Genomic DNA, 26,444 nt, shown 5'->3' on the forward strand with positions numbered 1-26,444 from the left:
TTTTTTTTTTAAATTGTTGCTCTATTTTTGTTTATAGCGCAAAAAATAAAAACAGCAGAGGAGATCAAATACCACCAAAAGAAAGCTCTATTTATGGGGAAAAAAAGGACATCAATTTTGTTTGGGTACAATGCCGCACAACCGCGCAATTGTCAGTTAAAGCGACGCAGTGCCGAATCGCAAAAAGTGCTCTGGTCAGGAAGGGGGTAATATCTTCCGGGGCTGAAGTGGTTAATCGGTTAGTTCACCTTTAAACTAAAAAAATATATATTTTGGACAAGGTGCCCCATTTTGATTACATTAAACAATGTGAAATCCAGTGCAATCTTGTGCTGTGTTATGCATAAATAAAATGGATGTTTATTAAATAATACTCACATGACCAAGCAAAAAAGAATCCAAAGATCTAATCAGACCCTTAGGTGATCCTTCGCATCCTGGGAAAGTTTTTAATATTTCAACACATATCAAAATCAGCATTTTTTTGCTTATTTTGAGGTAACAAAAGTCCAAAATCTAAATTGACATTACAAAGGTTTGGCTGTGGTCCCATAATCACCATTATCTGTTCATGTATTTCTATCTCAAGATTAGATACAATAAAATATATCCTCCGGTACAAGGACATGGGTATTAGACATTATTTATTGTCACCTCTCACACAGAAGATCGGATATTGATAAGATACAATATGTCAAATATTGATCAGTGAGATCTGTTATGCAAACAGTGCACGCGGCACCCCCCCACAGTCGGGTCGGCTTGGGTTGGTCAGTCAGTGCCCTCACTTCATCCATGGCAGGCAATCATGGGCGGCTTCCCTGAACTTCCTCCGCGGGCATCACGAGCAGCTTCTCCTTCCCCTACTTGGCGCTTTCCGTCTCCTCCTCGGCGGCCAATCAGAACGCTTTTCCTTTTGGGCCAATCGGGAAACGTGTGTCTCAAACCCTGTGCTTCCTGATTGGTGGAGAGGAGATTCAGTGTGAGAATAGCAAATATTCATAGACACTTGGGTGGGCTCCTAATGCTCGCAATGCTCTGCGCCCAGAGTCCACCCCATTTTGAAGCCTATTGCCTCGTTTCCACTGAGCAGATCAGTTCGGTTCGGTACGGTACGCTATTTTGGGTGTTTCCATTATGAAAGCGGCCCATACAACCGAACCGTTCCATTCAGGGTTCTGCTTCAGATGTGGGGCCATAGAAAATGGAACGGTTCAGTTAGGGCGGAGATACGATACATTACACTGATTGGTGGACATGTGACGCCATGACGGCATTTTTTCTAAGCCCACTTATGGCCCCTGTCGGTCTGACTTGCAATGGAAACACTCGCCTGAATAGGCCGGACCATTCTAGGCCTTCCAAACCGATCCGACCCGAACCGATCCGCTCGGTGGAAACGAGGCATATGAGAGCCTCTGGCTTTAATCGGTGCTTCAAAAAAACACCCTCGCTGCTGTAATTCATGGGCCCCGGCATCATGAAAGGGGGTGGACGCATGGATAGGGGCGGCGGCAAGGACAGGGGAGGCGGCGCCCGTGGACGTCTCTTAATGGAATGTCTGTTCCAAAAAAGACTTTTTAGACCTTTTGTAGACGCAATAACTTTTGCGCAAACCAATCATGACTGTTGGATAACAGATGTGCTTACCATCCTATTATGTAACCCAACCTTATAATCTTACTCTTAATAATTAAGACCACACCACAGTTGGAGTAACAAAAAGGCCGTAGCAGCCTACTTTATTTAAACAAATATATATATATCTTCATAACTTAACATAAATCATATCAGAAAAAAAACATCTGTTATTCAACCCATAAATCTATCTAGTGTTGGTCTGAGCAGGAACTTCCTAACCATCTGTGGCCATAACAATATTACACTGCGGTCCCTATCAAGTGTATTAAATAGGCCTCAAGCCGACAGGCTGGCTCAGAGACTACCAAGGCTTTGTGTTTCATTGCCCAATTAAAGATACGTTAATATAAAGTAATGGGAGCTCCCTAGGGATTAAACTGTATTTCATTAAATTAGCATACGCTTTATTTACAGTTTCAAAGCGTGCAAAGGGTGGGATAATGCTCATTGTGAAATCAGTTATGTCATTCATCTCAATTTCTTTGACAAATTGCTAGCAGGTTATTTCAAACACTTTGCATTTGTTGTAATACTTTTGTAAGTTGAATCAGTTAATTGTCACACTACGTTGGTCTGACAACAGTTGTAACTTTTACGTTAAGCAAAGAACAGTAGTGTTTCCTTCTTTGAATTTACATACCAGGTGCATGCCGGAGGCTAAAGATGAAGACAAAAGGTAAATGATATATAGATATATATATTGTGAAGTTGTCTTTAATTCTAGTGCATACTGGTATTACACTACAGCTGTGTCAAAGAGGATTGAGTCTGCGCTGTTACACATAATGGAACCCGAAGTGTCAGAGGTAAGGGTACCTCCGAGGGTCTGGGATGGTCAGTGGGAAAACGAACAACTTAGCAGCCTCTACGGGGGTAGTGCGCTTCATATATTTTGTACTCTTTGCAAGAGGGGGCATGTCTCTTTGCTGGATTGGGCTGTCTCTTTACTATATGGGGATGTCTCTTTGCTTTATGGAAATGTCTCTTTACTATATGGGGATGTCTCTTTGCTTTATGGAAATGTCTCTTTGCTGGATGGGCAGCATTTCATTCTTGGACCCAGGCAGCACAATGTCTTGGACCAGCCCTGCAAAGACCTATAAAGGAGAGACCAATGTTTAGTTTTAGAGCGTGGAACGTTCAGAATTTCCATCAGGTTGTTATTTCTTTTTCCGGAACTTTGCTCCGTTGTTGTTGGTGTTACTATCTCCTCCTCTTCAGCATGAACTGGGATTTTCTCAACCAGAAAAAAAGAGATACAATGGAAATATCCACCTAAACTTCCTTTACCAGCGGTGTCCTAGATGATGTAATTGGGGGTGCAGACATTCAGTCTAAGTTTACCCAATTGTTACTTTCTTTTTGTAAAGAATTTAGTAAAGACACAAATCTGAGGTATCTAAGTGCATCTCCTTATTTTTTTTTTTTGGATAAAGAAGGTAAGTTTAGATCTGCTGTCAGGTCCAAAACTTGTGAAACTTCTAGTGCTGTTTCCAGATCACATGGTCATTACCTATTCAATGGAAACAGACCACAAATATTTTAGATATAAGAGTTATCTTAATATAAAACAAAATCATTTTTAATAAATCCTGTATAGGCAATTAACTAGAAGCCCAAACTAATTCTGATAGATTTTGATTTCTTCAAGGGAGATTTATTTTCTCTATTTGTCTTGGTGATGGTTGTCACCAGGACTAAAACAAGCTGTAGATTATGCGACCGCAGGTGGTTGGAAAGAAAATGACTCAAATACCCCATCCGCAACGCTATTGTGTTCCGACAACAGGAAGCCACCCCAGCCTCCCAAAAACAATGATCACAGCTGGCGTCTATGACAACATTACAAACAAATGGCCAATGTCCCCCACCTATAACTGGCCTTCACAGGAAGGGCGACACATATCAGACAAAACAAAGAAAATTCCCAGATCAACTTACTGACCAGCCTGCAAAGAACCGAATTATTGTCTAAGAGTATGCTTTAAAAACGAGGGTTTAGTTTGCAAACATTTGCGAATACACGGGTAAGCTGTAGAGCTTCGTCACTGCACCCCCACTATTATCTGCAGTCCAAACTCTATACATTTTTGATAGCCTCCATAATTGAGGCACATGCATAATAATGGATAGATAGAGGGCAGGTGAGTCTGGAGGGAGCCCCCCCTCCTTACCCGAAAAGATGGCTACAGCGCGGGCTAAATTTGCTGGGACATGGATGTCCTCCCAAGATCGCACTGCCTGCACACCCCCTGCAGCATGGGGGGGGTGGTGCGCTCTGTGATCACTGTGTCCTTCGGGTTCAGCTGATTACAGAACAGGGTAAAGGGCCAATCACAGCATTCCTTTATCACGTGATCAGCTGTGTCCAATGACAGCTGCTCACGGAAGTAAATACAAGCCAGTTATCTGCTTTTCTTTCCTCACGCTGACAATGTGAGGAGAGAAAAAGAGAGCCGTTAAAGGGACATCAGCACTGACAATCAGGGCACTAATTATTAGTGTCCTGATTATCAGTGCAGTCCCAACAGTGCTGCCAATCAGTGCCCATCAGTACCTTCTCATTAGTGTCACCTATCAGTGCTGCCTATCAGTGCCCACTAGTGCTGCCAATCAGTGCCCATCAGTACCTCCTCATCAGTGTCACCTATCATTGCCACCTATCAATGCCCACCAGTACCACCCATCAGTACCCATCAGTGTGGCATATCAGTGCCCACCAGTGCTGCCAATAAGTGCCCATTAGTACCTCCTTATCAGTGTCACCTATCAGTGCTGCCTATCAGTGCCCATCAGTGTCCCCTATCCCTGCTCATCGGCGCTGCCAATCTGTGCCCATCAGTACCTCCTAATCAGTGTCACTTATCACTGCTCATCAGCGCTGCCAATCAGTGCCCATCAGTACCTCCTAATCAGTGTCACCTATCACTGCTCATCAGTGCTGCCAGTCAGTGCCCATCAGTACCTCCTAATCAGTGTCACCTATCAGTTCCTCCTATCAGTGCTGCCTATCAGTGTCACCTCATCAATGCCCTTCAGTGCTGCCCGTCAGAGCCCATCAGTGCCACCTATCAGTTCCCAGCAGTACCGCCTATCAATGCCAATCAGTGCAGCATCATCAGTGCCTCCTCATCAGTGCCCAGTAGTGCCACCTCATCAGTGCCAACCAGTACCGCCCATCAGTGCCTACTAGTGCTGCCTATCAGTGTCCACCAGTGCCGCCTATCAGTGCCTACTAGTGCTGCCTATCAGTGTCCACCAGTGCCGCCTATCAGTGCCTACTAGTGCTGCCTATCAGTGTCCACCAGTGCCGACTATCAGTGCTCATCAGTGCCGTCCCATCAGCGCACATCAGTGAAAGATAAAAATTACCTGTTTGCAAAATTTTATTTTTTTGTTTACAAACTTTTTTTTATTTGGTACAAAGAAATAGTACAAAAAGCTTATTGACATATGCCATAAAATGTACAATCAAAGTAATTTCTACAAAAAGGAATAACAATATATATTAAGCGGTTCATGAATGGAGTATAAATTTATATATAAATGTAGCAATTCCTATTATACATTAAACTCTATATTCATATAATACTCTTCAGTGAACTTCAGTATTTAGTAAAATTATTCAGGGTTAAAGAAGAGATTAGCATGGTTAAACCATGGGTCCCATTTCCATTAAATTAATATTGTTAATTCTGGTTTTCAAATGTGAAAGAGGAACTGTGGGGGATTTCCAATGGTATGCTATCAACCAGTGTACAGCAACACATATTGTGTGGATCAATCTCATATTATGTATGGAAAGACCGATGATGTTTGCAAAATTTTATAACAAACTATGAAAAATGTTCGGTCTTTTTTCTATTGTTTAGCCCAAAATAAAAACCCCAGTGATTATTGAATATCACCAAAAGAAAGCTCTATTTGTGTGAAAAACAAATGATACACATTTAGTTTGTGTACAGTGTTGCACGACCGCACAATTGTCATTCAAAGTGTGAGAGCTAAAAGCTGAAAATTGTCCTGGGCAGGAAGGGGGTGAAAGTGCCGGCCTGCCGGGTAGGCAAGCGGTGAAAGGCTCATAGCAACAGGCTGGTTGGGCTGGAGTGGATCCAATGATCAAATCAGCCTGCCCATAGAGGGATCGATTCTCGTCTGGTCCCCGCTCAACCGGCCGAGATACCATCCATCTATGGCCTGCCTAAATGTGAGAGCAAATCTGAAATGATACATTTTCACTGGACTAAAAATTATGGGGAAAGTTTCCAATGGAGACACGTTTTCCAGCGACAACTAAGGCTGGCCATACATTATACCATTTTCTTGTATATTTCTCCTTTAGATTTACCAAAACCATATAATAGGAGGTCAAAACAAAACACTTTCAATCTGTATGCAGTCAGGCCGGCCCTTGTACTACATAGTTGAAGGTAAATCTAAAGGAAATTGAATAAGAACATTGTATAATGTATGACCAGCCTGAGAGCCCATTCACACGTATGTCTTCCACTGTGGGTCATAAGGCAAATATGTTAATGTGTGTTATGGCACCGCATTACCCACTTGCCACCAGTATAGCTTACTTATATGGTGGTAAGTGGGCACTTCTGCGCCGGATCAAGTACCTAGTACGTGATCTGACACCTTCAGGTCTAGGGCGCGCATGCGTGCCGCCAGCGGCCTGCTTCCATTTTTTATTATACACAGCGGGAGCTGATCTGCGGGTACCGCGGCACCCGCTAATCATCCAGCACAGAGGCAGAATGGCGGTCTGTCTATGTAAATAAGGCAGATCGCCGTTCTGTCAGGAGGGAAGTCATGGATCCTGTGTTCCTGAAAAACAAAGACATGGATCCATAACTTCCCCTAATAAATGCGCCTCCCCCACTCCACACAAACACTGGCTAGGTACACAGCTTACCTTTTGATCGCCCCTAGAAGTTTAACCCCTTCCCTGCCATTGTCATTAGCACAGTGACAGTGCATATTTTTAGCACTGATCACTGTATTAGTGTCACTGGTCCCCAAATAGCTTCTAAATTGTCAGTTATTTTTCGAATGTCCGCCACAATATCACAGTCCCGCTATAGGTCACTGATCGCCGCCATTACTAGTAAATAAAAAAAAATCTCCCATAGTTTGTAGACGTTATAACTTTTGCGCAAACCAATCAATATACACTTATTGGGATTTTTTTTTTTTTTACCAAAAATATGTAGCAGAATACATATTGACCTAAATTAATGAAGAAATTACATTTTTTCAATTTTTTTATTGGATATGGTTTGTAGCAGAAAGTAAAAAAATATTGTTTTTTTCAAAATTGTCGCTCTTTTTTTGTTTATAGCGCAAAAAATAATAACCGCATAGGTGATAAAATACCACCAAAAAAAAAGCTCTATTTGTGGGGTGAAAAAGGGACGTCAATTTTGTTTGGGTACACCGCCGCACGATCGTACAATTGTCAGTTAAAGTAACGGAGTGCCGTATCGCAGAAAATGGCCTGGTCATGAAGGGGGTAAATCTTCCAGGGGACAAGTAGTTAATATGCGTTGTGTTAAACTGTGTGTAAAGCTCAGGCATGAAATAGGAACAAAGCACGTCCCTCTATAGTGTGTACTTGTCTCAGTCCAGAGCACTAATGCCGCGTACACACGATCGCACATTCCGACAACAAAATCCATGTTTTTTTTTTCCGACAGATGTTGGCTCAAACTTGTCTTGCATACACACGGTCACACAAATCTTGTTGGAAATTCCGAAAGTCAAGAACGCGGTGACGTACAACACGTACGACGAGCCGAGAAAAATGAAGTTCAATAGCCAGTGCGGCTCTTCTGCTTGGTTCCGAGCATGCGAGGAACTTTGTGCGTCGGAATTGTGTACACACGATCGGAATTTACGACAACAGATTTTGTTGTCAGAAAATTTGAGACAATCAGACCCCGATCTTTCCAGCGAAGAGCAAAGCAGCTCCAGACGCTGTCTCGGGTCCCCATTGGCTGCTGTCAATCAAATCCAGTGACGCGGTAGCGCAGGGGGGGGGCGGGGCCGAGTCCTGCTGTCTGTGTCAATGGACGAAGCATTGGCGCGCCCGCACGGGTGCCCCCATGGAAATCGGCTCTCCGTGGGGGCACTCGCCGAAGAGGAGGGGCCAGGAGTGCACAGAGCAGGTAAGTATAACATGTTTGTTATTTACAAAAACAAAAAACAACAAAAAAAAACACAAACCTTTAGAATCACTTTAAGTTGATACAAAAAAAAGTTTGAATTCTGTATATTTATATTTGTCATTGGATACTTTGATGAATTCTGCTCACTCCTAACTCCAGTTTGGGTTTCTTTGTTTATTTTATGTAGAAGTTTGATCGGGTTAGCCGACATTTGAAAGTTATCTTTATATTGGTTTTTAGCAATTATTATAGAATGCCCTGTCTTTACATTCATAATAATAGATATCCTGTATTTTATAGAATGTCTTTTATAAGAATATTATTTTTTTCTAAATATTGTTATGTATAGAAACAGTGTAACACCTTAGAAAAGCCTTTTTGCACATATCCCTAAAATGAAATGATTAATGGGCTTAAAAAAAAAAATCAAAATACACAAAACCTTTTAAATGATAAAACGGTTATGCAACTGTGTGATATTTAATACAATCGAGATTTGTAATGATGTCAAGGGATACAAATTATCAATATAAGTATCGATAGATGCATTGATTGACATGTGGCTTTTTCTAGAGTTGAAAGATTATTACCGACCGGCTCCTGTACATATACGTCGGCAGTTTGAAGGTGGATATCTCGTTAACGGCAGCAGCTGCAGCCACAACCGAGGTATCCATCTTTAGAGCCAGCGGTTCTGTTTATGTTAATGGTGGTCTCTGCGGCGGATTCACCGCGAGATCACCGTTATTGGCGGCGGGAAAGGTGCTACCCCCTCCCGCCGCTCTCCCGCGCCCTCCGTTGCTTACTGGAGCCGTCGGTAGCGGCGGAGGCGATCGGGTCCTTTCACGCCTGTGGTATGGAGATGTGTGAGGGGAAGATGGGCCCCACCCGTCTCCATACCATAGGAGGGCGTAAGCAACGTCAAAATGTCACTTCCGCTCATACGTCTTAAAGGCACATTTTTCTGTTGTCATTTTTTCAAATGACAATTTTTTTTTTTTTTTTCATTTTAGTCCAAATATGAGATCTGAGGACCTTTTGACCCCAAATCTCATATTTAAGAGGACCTGTCATACTTTATTTCTATTAGAAGGGATGTTTACATTCCTTGTAATAAGAATAAAAGTGACCCAATTTGAAAAAAAAAAATAAAACAGTGAAGAAATAAATAAAATCAAGTAAAATAAATAAGAAAAATGTTTTTTTTAAAGCGTCCCGTCCTGACGAGCTCGCGCACAGAAGCGAACGCATATATGTGAGTAGCGCCCACACATGAAAACGGTCGACAAACCACATATGTGAGGTATCGCCGCGATTGGTAGAGCGAGAGCAATAATTCTAGCCCTAGACCTCCTGTGTAACGCAAAACATGCAACCTGTAGAATTTTTTAAACGTGCCCTATGGGGATTTTTGAGGGTAAAAGTTTGACGCCATTCCACGAGCAGGCGCAATTTTGAAGCGTGACATGTTGGGTATCAATTTACTCGGCGTAACATTATCTTTCACAATATAAAAAAAATTGGACCAACTTTACTGTTGTCTTATTTTTTTATTAAAAAAAGTGATTTTTTTCAAAAAAAAGTGTGCTTGTAAGACCGCTGCGCAAATACGGTGTGTAAAAAAAGTATTGCAATGACCGTCATTTTTTTCTCTAGGGTGTTAGAAAAAAAAAACAATATATAATGTTTGGGGGTTCTAAGTAATTTTCTAGCAAAAAAAAAACTGTTTTAAACATGTAATACATTCCGAAACAAGGCTAGTCCTTAAGTGGTTAATGTTGTGAAAACAAACTCCTAAACACCTCCCACACCACATGTGACTCTTGGTCATTCTCTTCTCTATATGTAATGCTGATCACTATGACTGATGAACACAGAGCGAGGAGCGAGGAGCGAGGAGACTGCAGAGCAGGAAGGTAAGACGAGATCTTCTATGTATTCCTATCCATATTATACATTCACACGTGTCTATGTACTACTAACCTAGATTGCCGTCACAATATTGTTCTTACGTTCCATTAACAGATCTTTGTACATAGAGCAGAATATAATATCATTTCTTGAATAAGTTCATACTTGTTGAGTCAGTGTGACTTAGAAAAGCTCTTAATGTTTAGCTGTTGGTCAGTGTATAGTGACACCGGACAGGATGAAATGTTCCCTCCAAGGCTGATTTACTAAAGGAGAAGAACATCTTCACTTTCAATGTGAATTTTCATTTATCTTTGAGAACGGGGTGAAGCAAAGGGGAAATTTACTTTCAATATTTTTTTATAGAATTTTTTTACAGTAAAGCAATTACATGTTTCTACATTAAATACATAAAAATGACAAAATAACAGCATCCCCCCCCCCCCCCCCAATAGGGTAGAGATTTGTATTCAAGACCACGAATATAAGTAGCGAATACTAGTGTGGAAGAGAAACAAATATTAAAAGAGTTTAAGTTGATTAAGAACGTATTCAAGTCTCAGGACAGGAGTATAACCATTATGTAATAAACATAGCATAACTGGAAATTAACTTAGGCTGAGTAGTCAGTAAGTAAAGTATATATTATTAATAGTATTATGCGACCAGTTTTTCTTTAAGACAACCAAATAGATGACTTCTTGGGTTATGAGATGTATTAATCAAAGTATTGAAGTAATAGTTGTCATTCAATAAAGAAGATGAACTGCTATATAAAAGAACAAGATTAATAAAATAAATAAGAACTAAATCAATATCTATAATAAGATGAGAGGGGGAGAGGGGAGGGGGGGGTGGGAAGAAAGGGTAGCGAAGAATAGTGACCATTCCCGGAGAACCTGTAGGAGGAATAACAGGTAAGGGTATCTTATGTTAAGAAAATAAATGAAGGGCAAAAAGAAAGATATCATGGATAATGACCCAAGAGAAGATGGTCAGTATCCTACTCGACAAAAGAATGAAATTTGAAGCCGTATGGGAACCTTGGGCAAACTACACCCATACCCCCCTGATGACTGCCGGGTAAACATAAGATACCCTTGTATAAATAAAAAGAAAACTGTGGGACTTTAAATGAGGTCCATGACCAAAGAGTCAAGGTAACCTCCATCCCTAATTCTGATAGGAAAATAAATGAAGGGTTGGGACTTTGAATGAAGCATGCACTTTGAAAATAAATAACTATTCGTGACAAGTTTATTCCATATATTAGTGAATAATAACAAACACAAGGCACACAGCACTGTGAGTCTGAAATTCATTTCATATATATATATATACATATAGAGTCAATACATATATGTACACACACATAAATGCAAGGCACAATAACACATGACAGTTCAATGTAAGAAGCTTAAAAGACGGATAATAACATGATAAAAGGTAAGTATCTACTCTGGCATTGGATAGGCACAATATTGCACATATCTGAATGTTACTGTAAGTAAAAGATGCATGGGTGTAGCATCCGTATCTCGACGCTTTTCGTGGTTGGTTACCACTCATCAGGAGCAATTATCGCCAAAAGCAGAACTAGCCATAGGTCTCGGGTGTGGCAGGGCCACCAATGGTGGGCTGGGGTCAACAACTGGAATGGGAGCTGAGGCGGCACATGAGGCATATACACGCACGCAAGCTCCTTACACTTAGATAACAGATGTTTGATAATATAGGACAATCAATCCCATATCACCCTGGATTGTTTGGTGATGGCCCAATCACATCACATCAGCTCAATATTTTTTCTGTTCCCTGATGCCATGCCTCATGTGCCGCCTCAGCTCCCATGCCAGTTGTTGACCCCAGCCCACCATTGCTGGCCCTGCCACATTCGAGACCTATGGCTAGTTCCGCTTTTGGCCATAATTGCTCCTGATGAGTGGTAACCAACCATGAAACGTGTCTAGCTATGGATGCTACACCTATGTATCTTTTACTTACAGTAACATTCAGATATGTGCAATATTGTGCCTATCCAATGCCAGACTAGATACTTACCTTTTATTATGTTATTATCCATCTTTTAAGCTGCTTACATTGAACTGGCATGTGTTATTGTGCCTTGCATTTATGTTGTGTGTGTACATATATGTATTGACTATATACATACATATATATATATATATATATATATATATATATATATATATATATATATATATATGAAATGAATTTCAGACTCACAGTGCTGTGTGTCTTGTGTTTGTTATTATTCATTAATATATGGAATAAACTTGTCACGAATAGTTATTTATTTTCAAAGTGCATGCTTCATTCAAAGTCCCAACCCTTCATTTATTTTCTTATCAGAATTAGGGATGGAGGTTACCTTGACTCTTTGGTCATGGACCTCATTTAAAGTCCCACAGTTTTCTTTTTATTTATACAAGGGTATCTTATGTTTACCCGGCAGTCATCAGGGGGGTATGGGTGTAGTTTGCCCAAGGTTCCCATACGGCTTCAAATTTCATTCTTTTGTCGAGTAGGATACTGACCATCTTCTCTTGGGTCATTATCCATGATATCTTTCTTTTTGCCATGTTGAAGGAAACTGATGGTGGTTTCCAGGCCTTGGCAATTGTTAATTTTGCTCCCGTGAGGATGAAAAAAATAAGACATTGAGTGTTTTTGGGAACGGATATAACCGGGAAGTTTAAAAGAGCAAGTTGGGGAGATTTTTGGATAGGATATCCAGTTACTTTACGGATCATATGGAAGATTTTATTCCAAAAGTTTCTGATTCTAGGGCATTCCCACCAGACATGAACCATATTGCCAATGAGATTACAACCTCGGAAGCAAATGGGAGAGGAGGACGGATATATCTGAGCTATTTTAGATGGAACGCAAAGTGGAAATTTGTTTCCAAAGAATGCAGAATCACGTGCAAGGAATTGTCGAAAATAAAATAGATTTTTGCTTGCGCATGGTTAAACAATTAAACACAACTGGACTTCATTCATTCATTCTTTCAGCTAAGTGCCTTTTGTCTTTGCAAAGATGGGTTTCCCTTAAGCCTGGTACACACTATTCTTTTTTTTCCTTTCAACCCCACGGGTTGAGTGAAAAACTGTCAGCTTCGGTCCAGGCCGCTGTACTCACTATGTAACATCGTCCTGGCTTGCTACCAGATATTCTGTGTATGGAACTTTAGGCTGTCACCACATCCAAACATCCTCTGCATGAGGCATGGATATCTAGGATGGCATTTGTGTATCATGGCATGGTCTACTTCTATGAGATGGAAGGCAGCTAAGAATATCTTCACCAGCCCATTGGAAGACGGCACGACGGAGGGTTGTGAGTAGGACTATCTGTCATGCTTGACTGCGGTAACGATACACTGGCATCACTATGAACAGGTGGAGAGGTACTCACTTGAACTGGGACCCTCCCTGAGTATACCAGCAGCGGTATCTATTACTGGCTAGTGGTTTGTCAGTACTCACATGTACCTCATGAGGATGTATTACGTGCCCTGTTGATATTACCATCTGCTGGTTGTTAAGCAATCCCCATACATGGATTTATGATCATCACGCTTGCTGGCTTAGGAGCAATTTTTTTTTTTACAAGATGGACCATCTCATATACCCTTTGTAGCTGATGAATTCTTTTTCTGGCTCAGCTACCAGGGACCTGCATTGTCTATCCCACTCATGCATCCTATCCCTGACCATGACTGACCACATCTAGCGGGTTTTTGAGGGAGGGTAGCTTCTGTGGTGGGTTCTGTCAGCACTGTGGTGAGGTGCCCCATTCGCCCATTCAGGTTATAAGGTGTGACACCATCAGCATTGGGGTCAGATCCTGCCACAGTTGCCTTCACTGGGCCATAGTTCTGTAGGGGGTTCTTTCTTGGGGAAGGTTAAGCCCAGCTCTCTTGGGCTGGCATCCCTCACCCAGCCCATCTGCCTTTTGGTGTGTTTGGGGGACTGACTTTTACCAGGATTGGGTTTGGGGAGGGTGATTTAGGGGAGGTTGTATGCTGGTTGGGAAGGTGCAGCGGTTGGCTCCTAGGGGGTCCAGTTTGGTGTCACACGCTGATGTACCTTTACTTTTGCAATTCAATACATTTGTTAGGTAACTCTTAATGGGTGTCTCATATCTTTAGTTTTTTTATGTTTGTGGTTTTTGACGTAGTTGGTCAGGTTGAATAAAGACAACAGTCCATCCAGTTCAACCTTTGAAGGTGTGTGTGTGTGTGTGTAAAAAAAATAATTTCCCATATCCCCTGAAATTGTTTTCCTTAAGATGCACGTCCAAGAGTCTTTTAAAACTATCCATACTTCCTGCCGAAACCACCGATTGTGCCACATCCTTATCGCCCTGACAGTGAAAAACAGCTTAAGGTTAAACCTCTTCTCTTCCAGTCTCATCGTGTGGCCCCGTGTCCTCTTACACTCCCTTAGACTGAAAAGTTTCATACTTACACTGGGATCACCGTTGAGATATTTGTACATCGCTATCATATCTCCTCTCAAGCGTCTCTTCTCCAAGGAAAATAAATGTAGTGCTTGTAGTCATTCCTGAAAATGTAGGTCCTCCAGCCCCATATTAATTTAGCTGCCCTTCCCTGGACTCTCTCCAGCTCCAGCACATCCTTTCTGAGGATTGGTGACCAGAACTGGATGGAATACTCCAAATGTGGCTGAACCAGAGTTTTATAAAGTGGCAAGGTAAATAGCCCCATTGGCGCCCGCGAATGCGCATGTTCGTGCGCGGTTATGCCCAGAAAGACAGGCACCCACACATCTGGGCCTGTGCACCTGTGTACATCTGGAGGTTTCAGCTGTACTATGGCTAGTGCTTTCCTCACACACCCACTGGTGATGGCTGTCAGAATACAATAGCTGACGCTGCACATTCGTCCATCCGTGCTGTTTAGCGTGGTGGGGGAATCAAGCTATTTCAAGCTATTTCTTTTACTTAGCTTGCGTGGCTAAAAAAAGAAACCTCACACAATGTATGGCTATATTCACAGTACAGTACAAAGGATGTAATTGTGCTGAGAACTTATTATCTAGAATAATGATGGAATGTGGTTGCTCTGGTCTCCATAAGGTTTTCTTTGTAAAAAATTGCTGGTGTGTTTTTGGTTTTGTGTTTTAGTAGTGTCATTTTTTATTTTTTTTGCTGGTTTGCGTATTTAGATGTCTATACAATGATAAAAATATATATTGGACAATGATTATGAATGGATCATTTGATTTGTATTGGAAGTGATGGAAAGCTGATGCGGTATCTATTAGAGCTACAGTTTCCTCCATGCAATCCTTATGGCAGAAAAAAAAATACCCCTTCAAGTTGTTCCTCCCCCCATGAAAAGGGTTACATTCTCATTAAGTCTAGGGGTAGAGGGTTAAAGTCAAATACTTATCTTAGTCTTTTTTTTTTTTTTTGTTTGCTTATCTTTTTTTTTCTTCTTTTTATTGGTTGAACTAGATGGTCTTTTTTCAACCAGACTAATTACTGTACGTAACTATGTAAGTCCTCACTCTGGCAGACTTGCTCCCCAACTGTGCAACCGGTCTGCCAGAGCCTTTACTTCTTGGTGCTCTGGCCAGTGGTCCACTGCTGACATCATCAAGTACAATGCAAAACCTTGCATTGCATGTGAGGATGGAGAGGGCCTGACCACAATCTGGAGCATTGAAGAGTAGGGATGAGCTTCGTGTTCGAGTCGAACCCATGTTCGACTCGAACATCGGCTGTTCGATCATTCGCCGAATTGCGAACGATATGGGCCGTTCGCGCCAAATTCGTGTGGCGCGTCACGGCCCATAATTCACTGCGGCATCGCAGTGCATTGCTTGCTGATGATTGGCCAAGCATGCACTATGAACCGCATGCTTGGCCAATCACAGCGCCGCCTTAACAGAGAGCCATAATTGGCCAAAGCCAAGGAGGCTTTGGCCAATTATGGCTCAGGGGATTTAGTACACGCCCCACACTATATAAGGCCGCCTGCACGGCGGCCCTGTGCAGTGTGTTCCGGTGTGCTTAGAGAGAGAGAGAGACAGTGTCATTTCATTTGAGTTAGCTAGATTAGGCAGGACAGTCAGTCAGTTAGCTGCACTTAAAGTGTATTGTGTATATATATGCATCCCAAGTGTTGCATATATATATATATATATATACACTGTATTCAGTTTAGCTAGATCCGTTCCTGTTATCTTCTAGACTATTTACATTTAGTGCAGTGCGTCCTGCTCACAGTGTTCAGCTAGATCCGTTCCTGTTATATTCCTACTGACAGGCAGGCTTGTCTTGTTACAGTATTTTGAAGAAAATTACTGGTGTTCTTTTGATCCTATTAGTACCACAGTCAAGCAGCTAGACTATTTACAGTTAGTGCAGTGCGTCCTGCCCACAGTGTTCTGCTAAACCTACAAGTAAGTGGGGTGCGTCCTGCTCACAGTGTTCAGCTAAACCTACAAGTTAGTGGGGTGCGTCCACCTCACAGTGTTTAGCTAAACCTACAAGCTAGTGGGGTGCGTCCTGCTCACAGTGTTCAGCTAGATCCGTTCCTGTTATCTTCTTACTGACAGGCAGGCTTGTCTTGTTACAGTATTTTAAAGAAAATTACTGATGTTCTTTTGATCCTATTAGTACCACAGTCAGGCAGCTAGACTATTTACAGTTAGTGCAGTGCGTCCTGTTCACAGTGTTCTGCTAAACCTACAAGTTAGTGGGGTGCGTCCTGCTCACAGTGTTCAGCTAAACCTACAAGTTAGTGGGGTGCGTCCACCTCACAGTGTTCAGCTAAACCTACAAGCTAGTGGGGTGCGTCCTGCTCACAGTGTTCAGCTAGATCCGTTTCTGTTATCTTCTTACTGACAGGCAGGCTTGTCTTGTTACAGTAAATACAGCTACCTGAAGAAAATTGCTGGTGTTCTTTTGATCCTATTAGTACCACAGTCAGGCAGCTAGACTATTTACAGTTAGTGCAGTGCGTCCTGCTCACAGTGTTCTGCTAAACCTACAAGTTAGTGGGGTGCGTCCACCTCACAGTGTTCAGCTAAAGCTACCTGTAGAAGGTTGGTGGTGTTCTCATACTACAGGCAGGCAGTTGATTTTGCTAGCTGCAGTATCAGTACATATATATATATATATCCCAGCTTAGTGCAGCTACAGGCCATTAGTATGTCTGGAAGGCCAAGAAGGAGAGGCAGACAGTCACAAGCCAATAAGAGAGGGCAAGCAGGCTCTGTGTCTAGTGCTGGTTGTGGAGACGGTGCATCCTCATCAGCACGTGGCCATGGGACACGCTTGGCCTTTTTTTCGGCAGCTGGCCATGTTGAGCCGCAACATGCGGAAGACTTGGTCGAGTGGATGACCAAGCCGTCCTCATCCTCCTCAACCTCTCTCACCCATGCCCAGGGTACTTTGTCTGGCAAAGCAGCGGCCTCTTCCCTCGGCTCAATGTCATCAGTGACTCCTTCCCTAGCCCCACCATGTCCTCCTGAGGAGTCCCTCGAACTGTTTGACCACAGTGTTGGGTACATGCTCCAGGAGGATGCCCAGCGTTTGGAAGGCTCTGATGATGATACTGAGCTCGATGAAGGCAGTAACACGAGCACGGACAGAGGGGGTGCCCAAGAAGGACAGCAATCTGGCAGTCATGCTCCCCCTGCTGCAGCATACTGCCAGGTTTGCTCCAGTGATGAGGAGGGAGGGGATGATGAGGTCACTGACTCAACGTGGGTGCCTGATAGGAGAGAGGAGGAGGAGGAGGAGGCGGCACATCACCAACGAGGCAGGATGCCCTCCAGGGGCCAGCCTAAGGGCAGCACATTGACTGCATCACACCCCAAAGCTCCACATGTGCAGGGCGCTGCAGTCTCTGCGCGTTATTCAAAAAGTTCTTTGGTGTGGGCCTTTTTTGAGACGAGTGCATCAGATCGCACCGCTGCTATTTGCAACATATGTCTCAAGCGTATCTCGCGTGGCCAAAACATCTCCCGCTTGGGTACCACATGCTTGACCAGACATATGTTGACCTGCCATGCAGTTCGTTGGCAAGCGTATCTAAAAGACCCACACCAAAGAACAAAGAGGACCTCTGCTTGCTCCTCATCAGCTGAGATTTCCAACCCCACTAGACCTTCAGTCCTCTCTGAGACCTGCACTGAGAGGAATGAAGGTGTAGAATTAGGTGTGTCACAGCCACGTACTTGTGGGCAATATGATTTTGGTACACCGACGTCAGATTGTACCAGGCAAATTTCCCTGCCCCAGCTGCTGTACCGCCGAAAGAAGTTTGCTCCCAGCCATCCACATGCCCAACGGTTGAATGCTAGCTTGGCAAAATTGCTAGCACTTCAACTGCTGCCTTTTCAGTTGGTAGACTCTGCCCCCTTCCGTGAGTTTGTGGAATGTGCGGTTCCTCAGTGGCAGGTACCCAAACGCCACTTTTTCTCACGGAAGGCGATTCCGGCTCTCTACCAGCATGTGGAAGGCAATGTCCATGCCTCGCTGGACAGGGCGGTCAGCGGTAAGGTGCATATTACCGCTGACTCATGGTCCAGCAGGCATGGACAGGGACGTTACCTAAGTTTCACGGCGCATTGGGTGACTCTGCTGGCAGCTGGGAAGGATGCAGGACAAGGTGCAGTAGTGTTGGAGGTTGTTCCGCCACCACGCCTCCAAAATGCTAATGATTGTGACACACCTCTCTCCTCCACCCCCTCCTCTTCTTCTTCCTCCATGGCCTCTTCCTCGGAACCAGCGGTGCTCCGTAGTCGTTCAAGGGGCTACGCAAGTACGCAGGCCAAAAGATGCCATGCGGTGCTTGAGCTGGTGTGCTTGGGGGACAGGAGCCACACTGGGGCAGAGGTTCTGTCAGCTCTGCAGGGGCAGGTTCAGAGGTGGTTGTCGCCACGCCAACTTAAGGCAGGAATGGTGGTTTGCGACAATGACACCAACCTCCTCTCTGCCCTCCGACAGGGACAAATGACCCATGTGCCCTGTTTGGCTCACGTCCTTAACTTGGTGGTGCAGCGGTTCTTGGGCAGGTACCCGGGCTTACAGGATGTCCTGAGGCAGGCCAGGAAAGTCTGTGTGCATTTCCGCCGGTCATATAATGCCAGTGCTCGGCTGACGGACCTCCAAAACGAGTTTAACCTGCCCAAGAACCGCCTAATCTGTGACATGCCCACCAGGTGGAACTCAACGTTGGCCATGCTGCAGCGGCTGCACACGCAGCAGAGGGCCATCAATGAGTACCTGTGCGACTATGGCACCAGGACAGGGTCAGGGGAGCTTGGTTTTTTTTCCCCACGCCAGTGGGCCATGATCAGGGATGCATGCACTGTCCTGTCACCATTTGAGGAGGCCACGAGGATGGTGAGCAGTGACAGTGCATGCATCAGTGACACTGTCCCCCTTGTCCACCTGTTGAAGCACACGCTGCGTGGAATAATGGACAGGGCACTTGAGGCAGAACAGAGGCAGGAAGAGGAGGACTTCCTTAGCTCTCAAGGCCCCCTTTATCCAGACAGTGTTCCTGCGTGCCCGCCGATCACACAGGAAGAGGACGAGGAGGAAGAGGAGGAGGAGGAGGAGGAAGATTGTGTCAGTATGGAGGTGGAGCCTGGCACTCAGCATCAGCAGCAGTCTTTAAGGGATCAGTCCCAAGAAACACATGGACTTGTACGTGGCTGGGAGGAGGTGGCTGCGGACCATGTCGTCCTTAGTGACCCAGAGGACTCCGGACCGAATGCCTCAGCAAACCTACGCTGCATGGCCTCCCTGATCCTGCAAAGCCTGCGTAAGGATCCTCGTATTCGTGGTATCAAGGAGAAGAACCAATACTGGCTGGCAACCCTCCTTGATCCACGTTACAAGGGTAAGGTTGCGGACCTTATCTTGCCATCGCAGAGGGAGCAGAGGATGAAACATCTTCGGGAGGCCTTGCAGAAAGGTCTGTGCAACGCGTTCCCAGAGACTGGGAGGTTACAAACTCCTGTTTCTGGACAACGTGTTGCTGAGGCTTCGGTCAGTCAAAGAAGGAGCGGTGGAGAAGGTGGCCGTCTGACCGATGCGTTCAGACAATTTTTTGGTCCGCAGCCCCAAGGTATGATCGGTTCCAGCAACCATCGCCAGCGTCTGTTTTACATGGTGCAGGAATACCTAGGGGCAAGATCAGACTTGGACACCTTTCCCACCGAAAATCCTCTGGGTTACTGGGTCTTGAGGATGGATCACTGGCCAGAGCTTGCACAGTATGCAATTGAGCTACTGGCCTGTCCTGCATCCAGCGTTCTTTCGGAACGCACATTCAGTGCTGCTGGAGGCGTGGTAACCGATCACAGGGTGCGTCTGTCCACTGACTCGGTCGATCGACTGACCTTCATAAAAATGAATGAGTCTTGGATCACCACCAGCTACCAAGCACCTGATGCTGATGTAACCGAATAATTTTTTTTGAAATCTCAGATCCCTTCAAAGACTGCCTATGCTGATGCTGAGTGACTATCCCTGAGTAATTATCCTCTTCCTCCTCAATCATCACGCTGATAGCTTGTAAGAACATTTTTGGTTCTGGGTGCCACCACCAGTGCCTAAAGCACAATTTTTCAGCCCCTGTTTAACAGGGGCGTGTAATTACGATTTTTGATGTAATACTTTGCAGCAGGGCTCGTTCCTGCATTCCAACTAGAGTGTCTGTGAGGGGTTGCAGTGTTGTGGCACCAGCACCAGTGCCTAAGGCCCAATTTTTCAGCCCTTGTTTAACAGGGGCGTGTAATTACAATTTTTGATGCAATACTTTGCAGCAGGACTCGTTCCTGCATTCCAACTAGAGTGTCTGTGAGGGGTTGCAGTGTTGTGGCACCAGCACCAATGCCTAAGGCCTAATTTTTCAGCTCCTGTTCAACAGGGGCATGTAATTACAATTCTTGATCTAATATTTCACAGCAGAGCCCTGTGAGGGCTTACAGTGTTGTGGCCACAGCAACACCTAAGGCCCAAATTTCTGCTGAGTATATAGGGCAGGACCCTACTTTCAAACAACTAACTTACAAACGACTCCTACTTGCAAACGGAAGGAGACAACAGGAAGTGAGAATAAATCTACCCCTAGGAAGGGAAATTCTCTCCTGTAAGAGTTAATATGGGAAAAACATTTCTCCTTTCCACTGATGCTTTCCAATCCATTGGGACAAAAAGTGAGGTGAAATCTTCTGAAGAGAAGGAAAGACAGCAAAACAAATGTCACAGGGGTGATAACCCTTCCCTATGTTTTCCAAAAAGCTTAAAAAAGATTTTTTGGCTGGAGCTAAACACGTTAAAAATGTACCCGTTCAAAATTACAAAGAGATTCTACTTAACAACAAACCTACAGCCTGTATACTGCTGTTCAGAGTATATAGGGCCTGGTGGCCCCACACCTTTCCTTATTTTAATTTGGGTGCGGGGTTCCCCTTAATATCCATACAAGACCCAAAGGGCCTGGTAATGGACTGGGGGGTACCCATGCCGTTTGTCTCACTGATTTTCATCCATATTGCCAGGACCCGACATTACATTAAACCCGCAAGCAGTTTTAAATGAGATTTTTTCCTTTAAAAATGACATTTGGTGCAGGGACTGTTCTAAACACGGGAAACACGCGTCACTTTACAGGCATACTATAGACACCCCTCAGGTATGATATTTAAAGGAATATTTCACTTTTTTTTTTTACTTTAAGCATCATTAAAATCACTGCTCCCGAAAAAACGGCCGTTTTTAAAAGTTTTTTTTGCATTGATACATGTCCCCTGGGGTAGGACCCGGGTCCCCAAACCCTTTTTAGGACAATACCATGCAAATTAGCCTTTAAAATGAGCACTTTTGATTTTGAACGTTCGAGTCCCATAGACGTCAATGGGGTTCTAACGTTCGTGCGAACTTTCGGTCCGTTCGCAGGTTCTGGTGCGAACCGAACCGGGGGGTGTTCGGCTCATCCCTATTGAAGAGAAGAGAAGAGCACTGGAACCTGCCAGGGTGAGGAAAAAGGTAAGTATTACACTTTATATTCTTTTACCCCTAGACTTACTGAGCAATTAACTTTTGAAGTGCTGGAGGGACCCACTTCAAGGGCAGATTTATTTATCAATCATAGAGTTCACTGTCCCATTGCCCATTCAAGGCCATTGACCCACCAATACTTGCTTCTCTAGTGCTACCCCACTGCTCCTTCTTTCGTTGCAGCCGCTACCCAAACTTGGTGTTGGAGCCTACAGGGATAAATGAGGTTTATCCATCTCTTATAGCCCTGTGATTAGCTGCTAGGTTCATATACTGTCTAATGGGGGGGAGACACATACACCTCCATACCCCAAAGCACTGAGTATGTTGGGTTGGCTATGAAGGAGGAGACAATGGTGTGAGATCATTGGAGAGGTCAGTATCAGTGGCTCAGTTGGAATGCCTGAATTTCTGAAGTGACAAGGTCTTTTTAAAGTAAACATGTACTATTATACTAAAGATCCTGAGTAGGTTATCTCACCTTTCATCTATCATACCCAAAAACAGACCTCAAATGCAACCTAGACCCCCCCACCTACCCACTGGCCTTGGTGTTTTCCCTCATTTTTTTCTCAGGGCACTGGACTACATGATGAATGGTAGAGCCCACTTTATGGTTATGGTTGGAGATATGTGTTTTACTCATAAGTGTCTTTTCACTGCTGTCCACAATCTTCCCATGAACACACATGCATTTTCATGTGGAAACCCCATTCATTCCTATGTGATCTTTCTCTTTTATAGATCGTAACAAAAACCCAACGGAGTAATAAAGACATTTTCATCTGCCCAATGAGAGAAATTACGGTGGAAGAAGAACACTGCGGATTTGTCATTTCCAAAACCAAACCAGAATTTCTGCAGGATTTATCGGGATATGGTAAGAACCAGGGAATTGTTGGTTTAGGAAATGTAAAGCTCAGTGGTAGCCCCAGGCTTTTACAGCCTAGACAAAGTCAGGAAAAATAAATAATTACATCTGTAATAGTCTTTATTTTATTTGTGACTTAATAATGCCCCAGCACTACCCCAAACTCCTCCATCCCGATAGCCTGCTGAAGATGAGGACCTCTGCCCCTTCTGTATGAGCAATGGACTATCCCTACCAATCTGACACACCCTCTGCACATTGTGCTCCAATCAGCCTGAAGCCTGAACATTGCTGATTGGAGCATAGTATTTGTCACTGTAGAGGGGGGGTTTTGATCTGCTGGAGGTAGACCACCGCTCTCACAGAGGGAAGGGGAGTGTGGGGTAGAAGAGCAGGACTGCTATTAAGTCAAAGAAACCTGACCAAGGTTATCTGAGACCTCACTGTCTGTGGTGCCTTATACATTCAGCATTGTGTTCAGGTCATTACATTTCATCTTCTCAGTTGAAAATCACTGTGGTCACGGATACTACAGTGATTGCCGCAATCTTCTGGATCCACTGCTGAGTGGCTGCCCTTCTGCATAGTGGCCAAAGAGCGTCCCTCACTCTACGCTGCCACCATTCATAAAACACCTTGCGTTTTTCAATAAACGCAAGGTGTTCCCTGATTGGATGAAGTGCAAATTATGATGTCACCGCCCCACCCCACCACCTCATCCAATCAGAGAGAGTCTTATATTTATAGAAAAAATACAGAACGTTTTGTGAATGGCAGTGGTGCCTAGCAAGCAACCCCCTATGGATACTTTGTAAAAGGCACTGGGCTTCGAAGATTGTGGCTATCAATGTAGTAGTTCGACTACTAAAACTTGCCCGATGATCTCTTAGGTGTGAGATATACTTACTTATATTGTGCCAATGTAAGTACACAAGAAAGATCGTACCTAGACTCTAACTGGACAAACGGGAGTCCCAAAAGTAGGAGGTGATCATCTTGATGGTGCAATTTCTGAGAAGATACTCAACTCCTACTGTCCTGATTCCCTTTTGTCCAGTCTTGTTAAGCCCTGATGAAGTGGGGCCCTCAGAACCCAGGAAATGTGTAGGAATTGAATGTATATTACATCTGGACTTTAACATCTGTTTGGCCTTCTTGTGCCTGTATTTTATAAAATCAGTAAACTCCTGACAGAGGTTCTATATCTTCCTGAACCTAAAGCGGTTGCAAACCTCAGACGTGAAATATGAACAAAGCATACCCCTCTATAGCAGGGGGTCTCCAAACTTTCAAAATACAGTGCCAGTTTACTTTCCTTCGGACTTTAGTGGGGCTGGACGTTCATGTCAGTGGGAGCAATAGTCACCCATCATTGGTGTCATTGGGAGGAATAGTGTCTCGTATCAGTGAGAGGAACAGTGCCCCAAGGGCCGGATAAAGGCCAGCAAAGGGTCGCATCCAGCCCCCGGGCCACAGTTTGGAGACCACTGCTCTAAAGTTTGTACTTGTCTCAATCCAGAGAGTGTCATTTCTCTCTGCTGCCCTCTTCCTGTGCTATCAACATGAGTCACGTCTGACAAGGTTTCCTGACACCAAGAGAAAAAAGTTCACGGTGGGGGGGGGGCAGCAGATTGACAGCCTCAGCTCTGTTCCTGTGTGCTGTGTGAAGGGGGATGTGTCTCTTCCCTCCAATCAGCTCTCAGAGCTCTCCTCACTGAGCTCTGCAGAGTGTAACTTCAGCTCCCCGACCCCTTTTTTTCTGACAGCTCAGACAAGCTTTAAAAATTCATCACTTTGAACGCCTGGAGAGGATAGAATCCTGCACATAAACCAGTACAACTTATGTAGGAGGATCTGTTTCATCTCTATGTATCACCTGAGGCCAGTCACTTCACTGGGTATATGTGAGGGTTTACAACCACTTTAACTAAAAATGTCTTGGTACTGCTGCCTGAAGGCTGTTTAGAGGTTTTCCCCTCATTTCTGTTCTTTCCGACGCCCATAAAATATGAAGGAAGTAGGGAGATTTCTGTCACTTTTACATCAGTCAAAAAAAAAAAAAAACGTAAGGGAGTATAAACCTCCTTAATGAGGACAGCTGTGAAAAAGTTGACAGACGCTGTACAAGTCCATTCTTTCTGAAAGAACCCTCCATGTGTGTCTTGTTGTATCACTATAATGTATATCTGAAGTTTTTTTTTTTTTTCTATTTTTTTGTTTTGCAGGTACCAAGAAACACATTGTCAAGAATCTTCTATATCTAATATTGGCATTTGTTTTGATAAACATTGTACTTTTTGCTGCACTATGGACGGTTCGTTCTGCCAGAGGTGAGCCCATGTGAAGGACACTGTTATATATGGGACATCACACAATGACATGGGTTGCTGGGCCTAATGTATGAAAAGCACTCTAAAATGAAAGCGTTCACATTGCCCATTGAACTAAATCAAAATCTTCTTTTAGGGTTTATTTACATGGATGGCCGAGGGATGGTAAAAATAGGCATAAGTAAGAAAGAGAGCACTCACATAGCAACATCTGTAAATTTAAGGGGAACAAAAAGAAAAGGGATACTTGCTATGTAGCCCTGGGTCAGACTTTATAGGCATAGAAAACAATAGAGAGTTATAGAAAAATAACAATGTTTATTGAAAAAAATACATAGCATGAATAGAGCATTCAAGAGTTAAAAGTATACAGTGAGTCCTTGTGTGTCAACGCGTTTCGCCGTTAGGCTTCCTCAGGACACATTCAAGGTTCAAAGATAGAAAGAAAGAGAAAGGATCTCACTGTCTGAAATAAAAAATACTTGTTTTTAAAATTCTGATAATCATAACACACATATTAAAAAGCGCTCATCTGCTAAAAATAGGCAGTTGAGTCGCACCTACTGTCTGCCCCCACAATAAGCTGCAGTAGTGGCAAGATGGTGTCATACACATGCCGTTGCAGAAATATCACATTTGGCAGGTACTTACACTGCTTAGATAGATATAGATATATATGATATTGTATTTGGAAACCAGAAAGAAAAAAGTGTGTTTGTGCACCAATCAGATTTTAGCTGTCTTTCCAAAATTGGGATATGAAAAGAAAATTCAATTTCTAGACAACTCAGCAAAACCTTCCCCCTTCATAATATGTTTGCCCCACCAATGCTAGTTGAAAAATCGAACCAAGCTGATGCTTGCCCCCTCATTGATGAAACCATCTGCTCCAATGTAAATCTTGTGTATTTTCTAGTTTCAGGGAAGCACGACGCCTGCCCAGAGGTTATCTTTGAAGCCCCATGTGAAGATGACTGGATCTGGTACAGAAAGAAATGCTATTATTTCTCCAAGCAATATCAAGAGTGGCAAAACAGCCAGGACTTCTGTGTCTCCCACAATGCATCACTCGCCTTTATTGATTCCCAGGAAGAGCTGGTGAGTTGATTGGTGTGTATGTCTGTCTGTGGGAAAACTCATGTTTGAGCGACCTCGTACCATGATGGGTTCTTCTGGGTTTGGAGGAAGATTTAACCTGCTCTAATGATCAGTCACTAGTTTATTACATGAGGCATAATGAGCTTCTAGAGTAGTGGGATCCCAACTACGACCCGAGAGGCAGATGTGGCCCTTTGCTTGCCTTTTATCCGACCCTTGGGGCACTATTCCTCTCCATGACATCAACAATGAGACATTCCTCCCACTGATACCAATGATAGGACACTATTCCTCCCTTCCACTATTCCTCCCACTGATATCAATGATGGGACACTATTCCTT

General features: G+C 43.8%; 1 protein-coding gene across 2 annotated transcripts in view; it reads left to right on the plus strand.

Annotated features, from left to right (window-relative positions):
- Window positions 1–26,444, plus strand: part of LOC141105620 (C-type lectin domain family 2 member B-like) — a 108,714-nt gene that overhangs the window by 70,308 nt on the left and 11,962 nt on the right. Inside the window, exons 1-4 of one of the 2 annotated variants that reach the window (XM_073595576.1) lie at window positions 9,665–9,730; window positions 22,548–22,683; window positions 24,900–25,004; window positions 25,921–26,102. In XM_073595576.1, the coding sequence (XP_073451677.1) occupies window positions 22,596–22,683; window positions 24,900–25,004; window positions 25,921–26,102 (375 nt within the window). In that variant the 5' untranslated portion in view covers window positions 9,665–9,730; window positions 22,548–22,595. Of the gene's footprint in view, window positions 1–9,664; window positions 9,731–22,547; window positions 22,684–24,899; window positions 25,005–25,920; window positions 26,103–26,444 lie in introns of those variants that run through there. The other variant, XM_073595575.1, reaches the window with a different exon arrangement.

This window comes from Aquarana catesbeiana, linkage group LG08, assembly GCF_042186555.1.
Source record: "Aquarana catesbeiana isolate 2022-GZ linkage group LG08, ASM4218655v1, whole genome shotgun sequence".
NCBI lineage: Eukaryota > Metazoa > Chordata > Amphibia > Anura > Ranidae > Aquarana > Aquarana catesbeiana.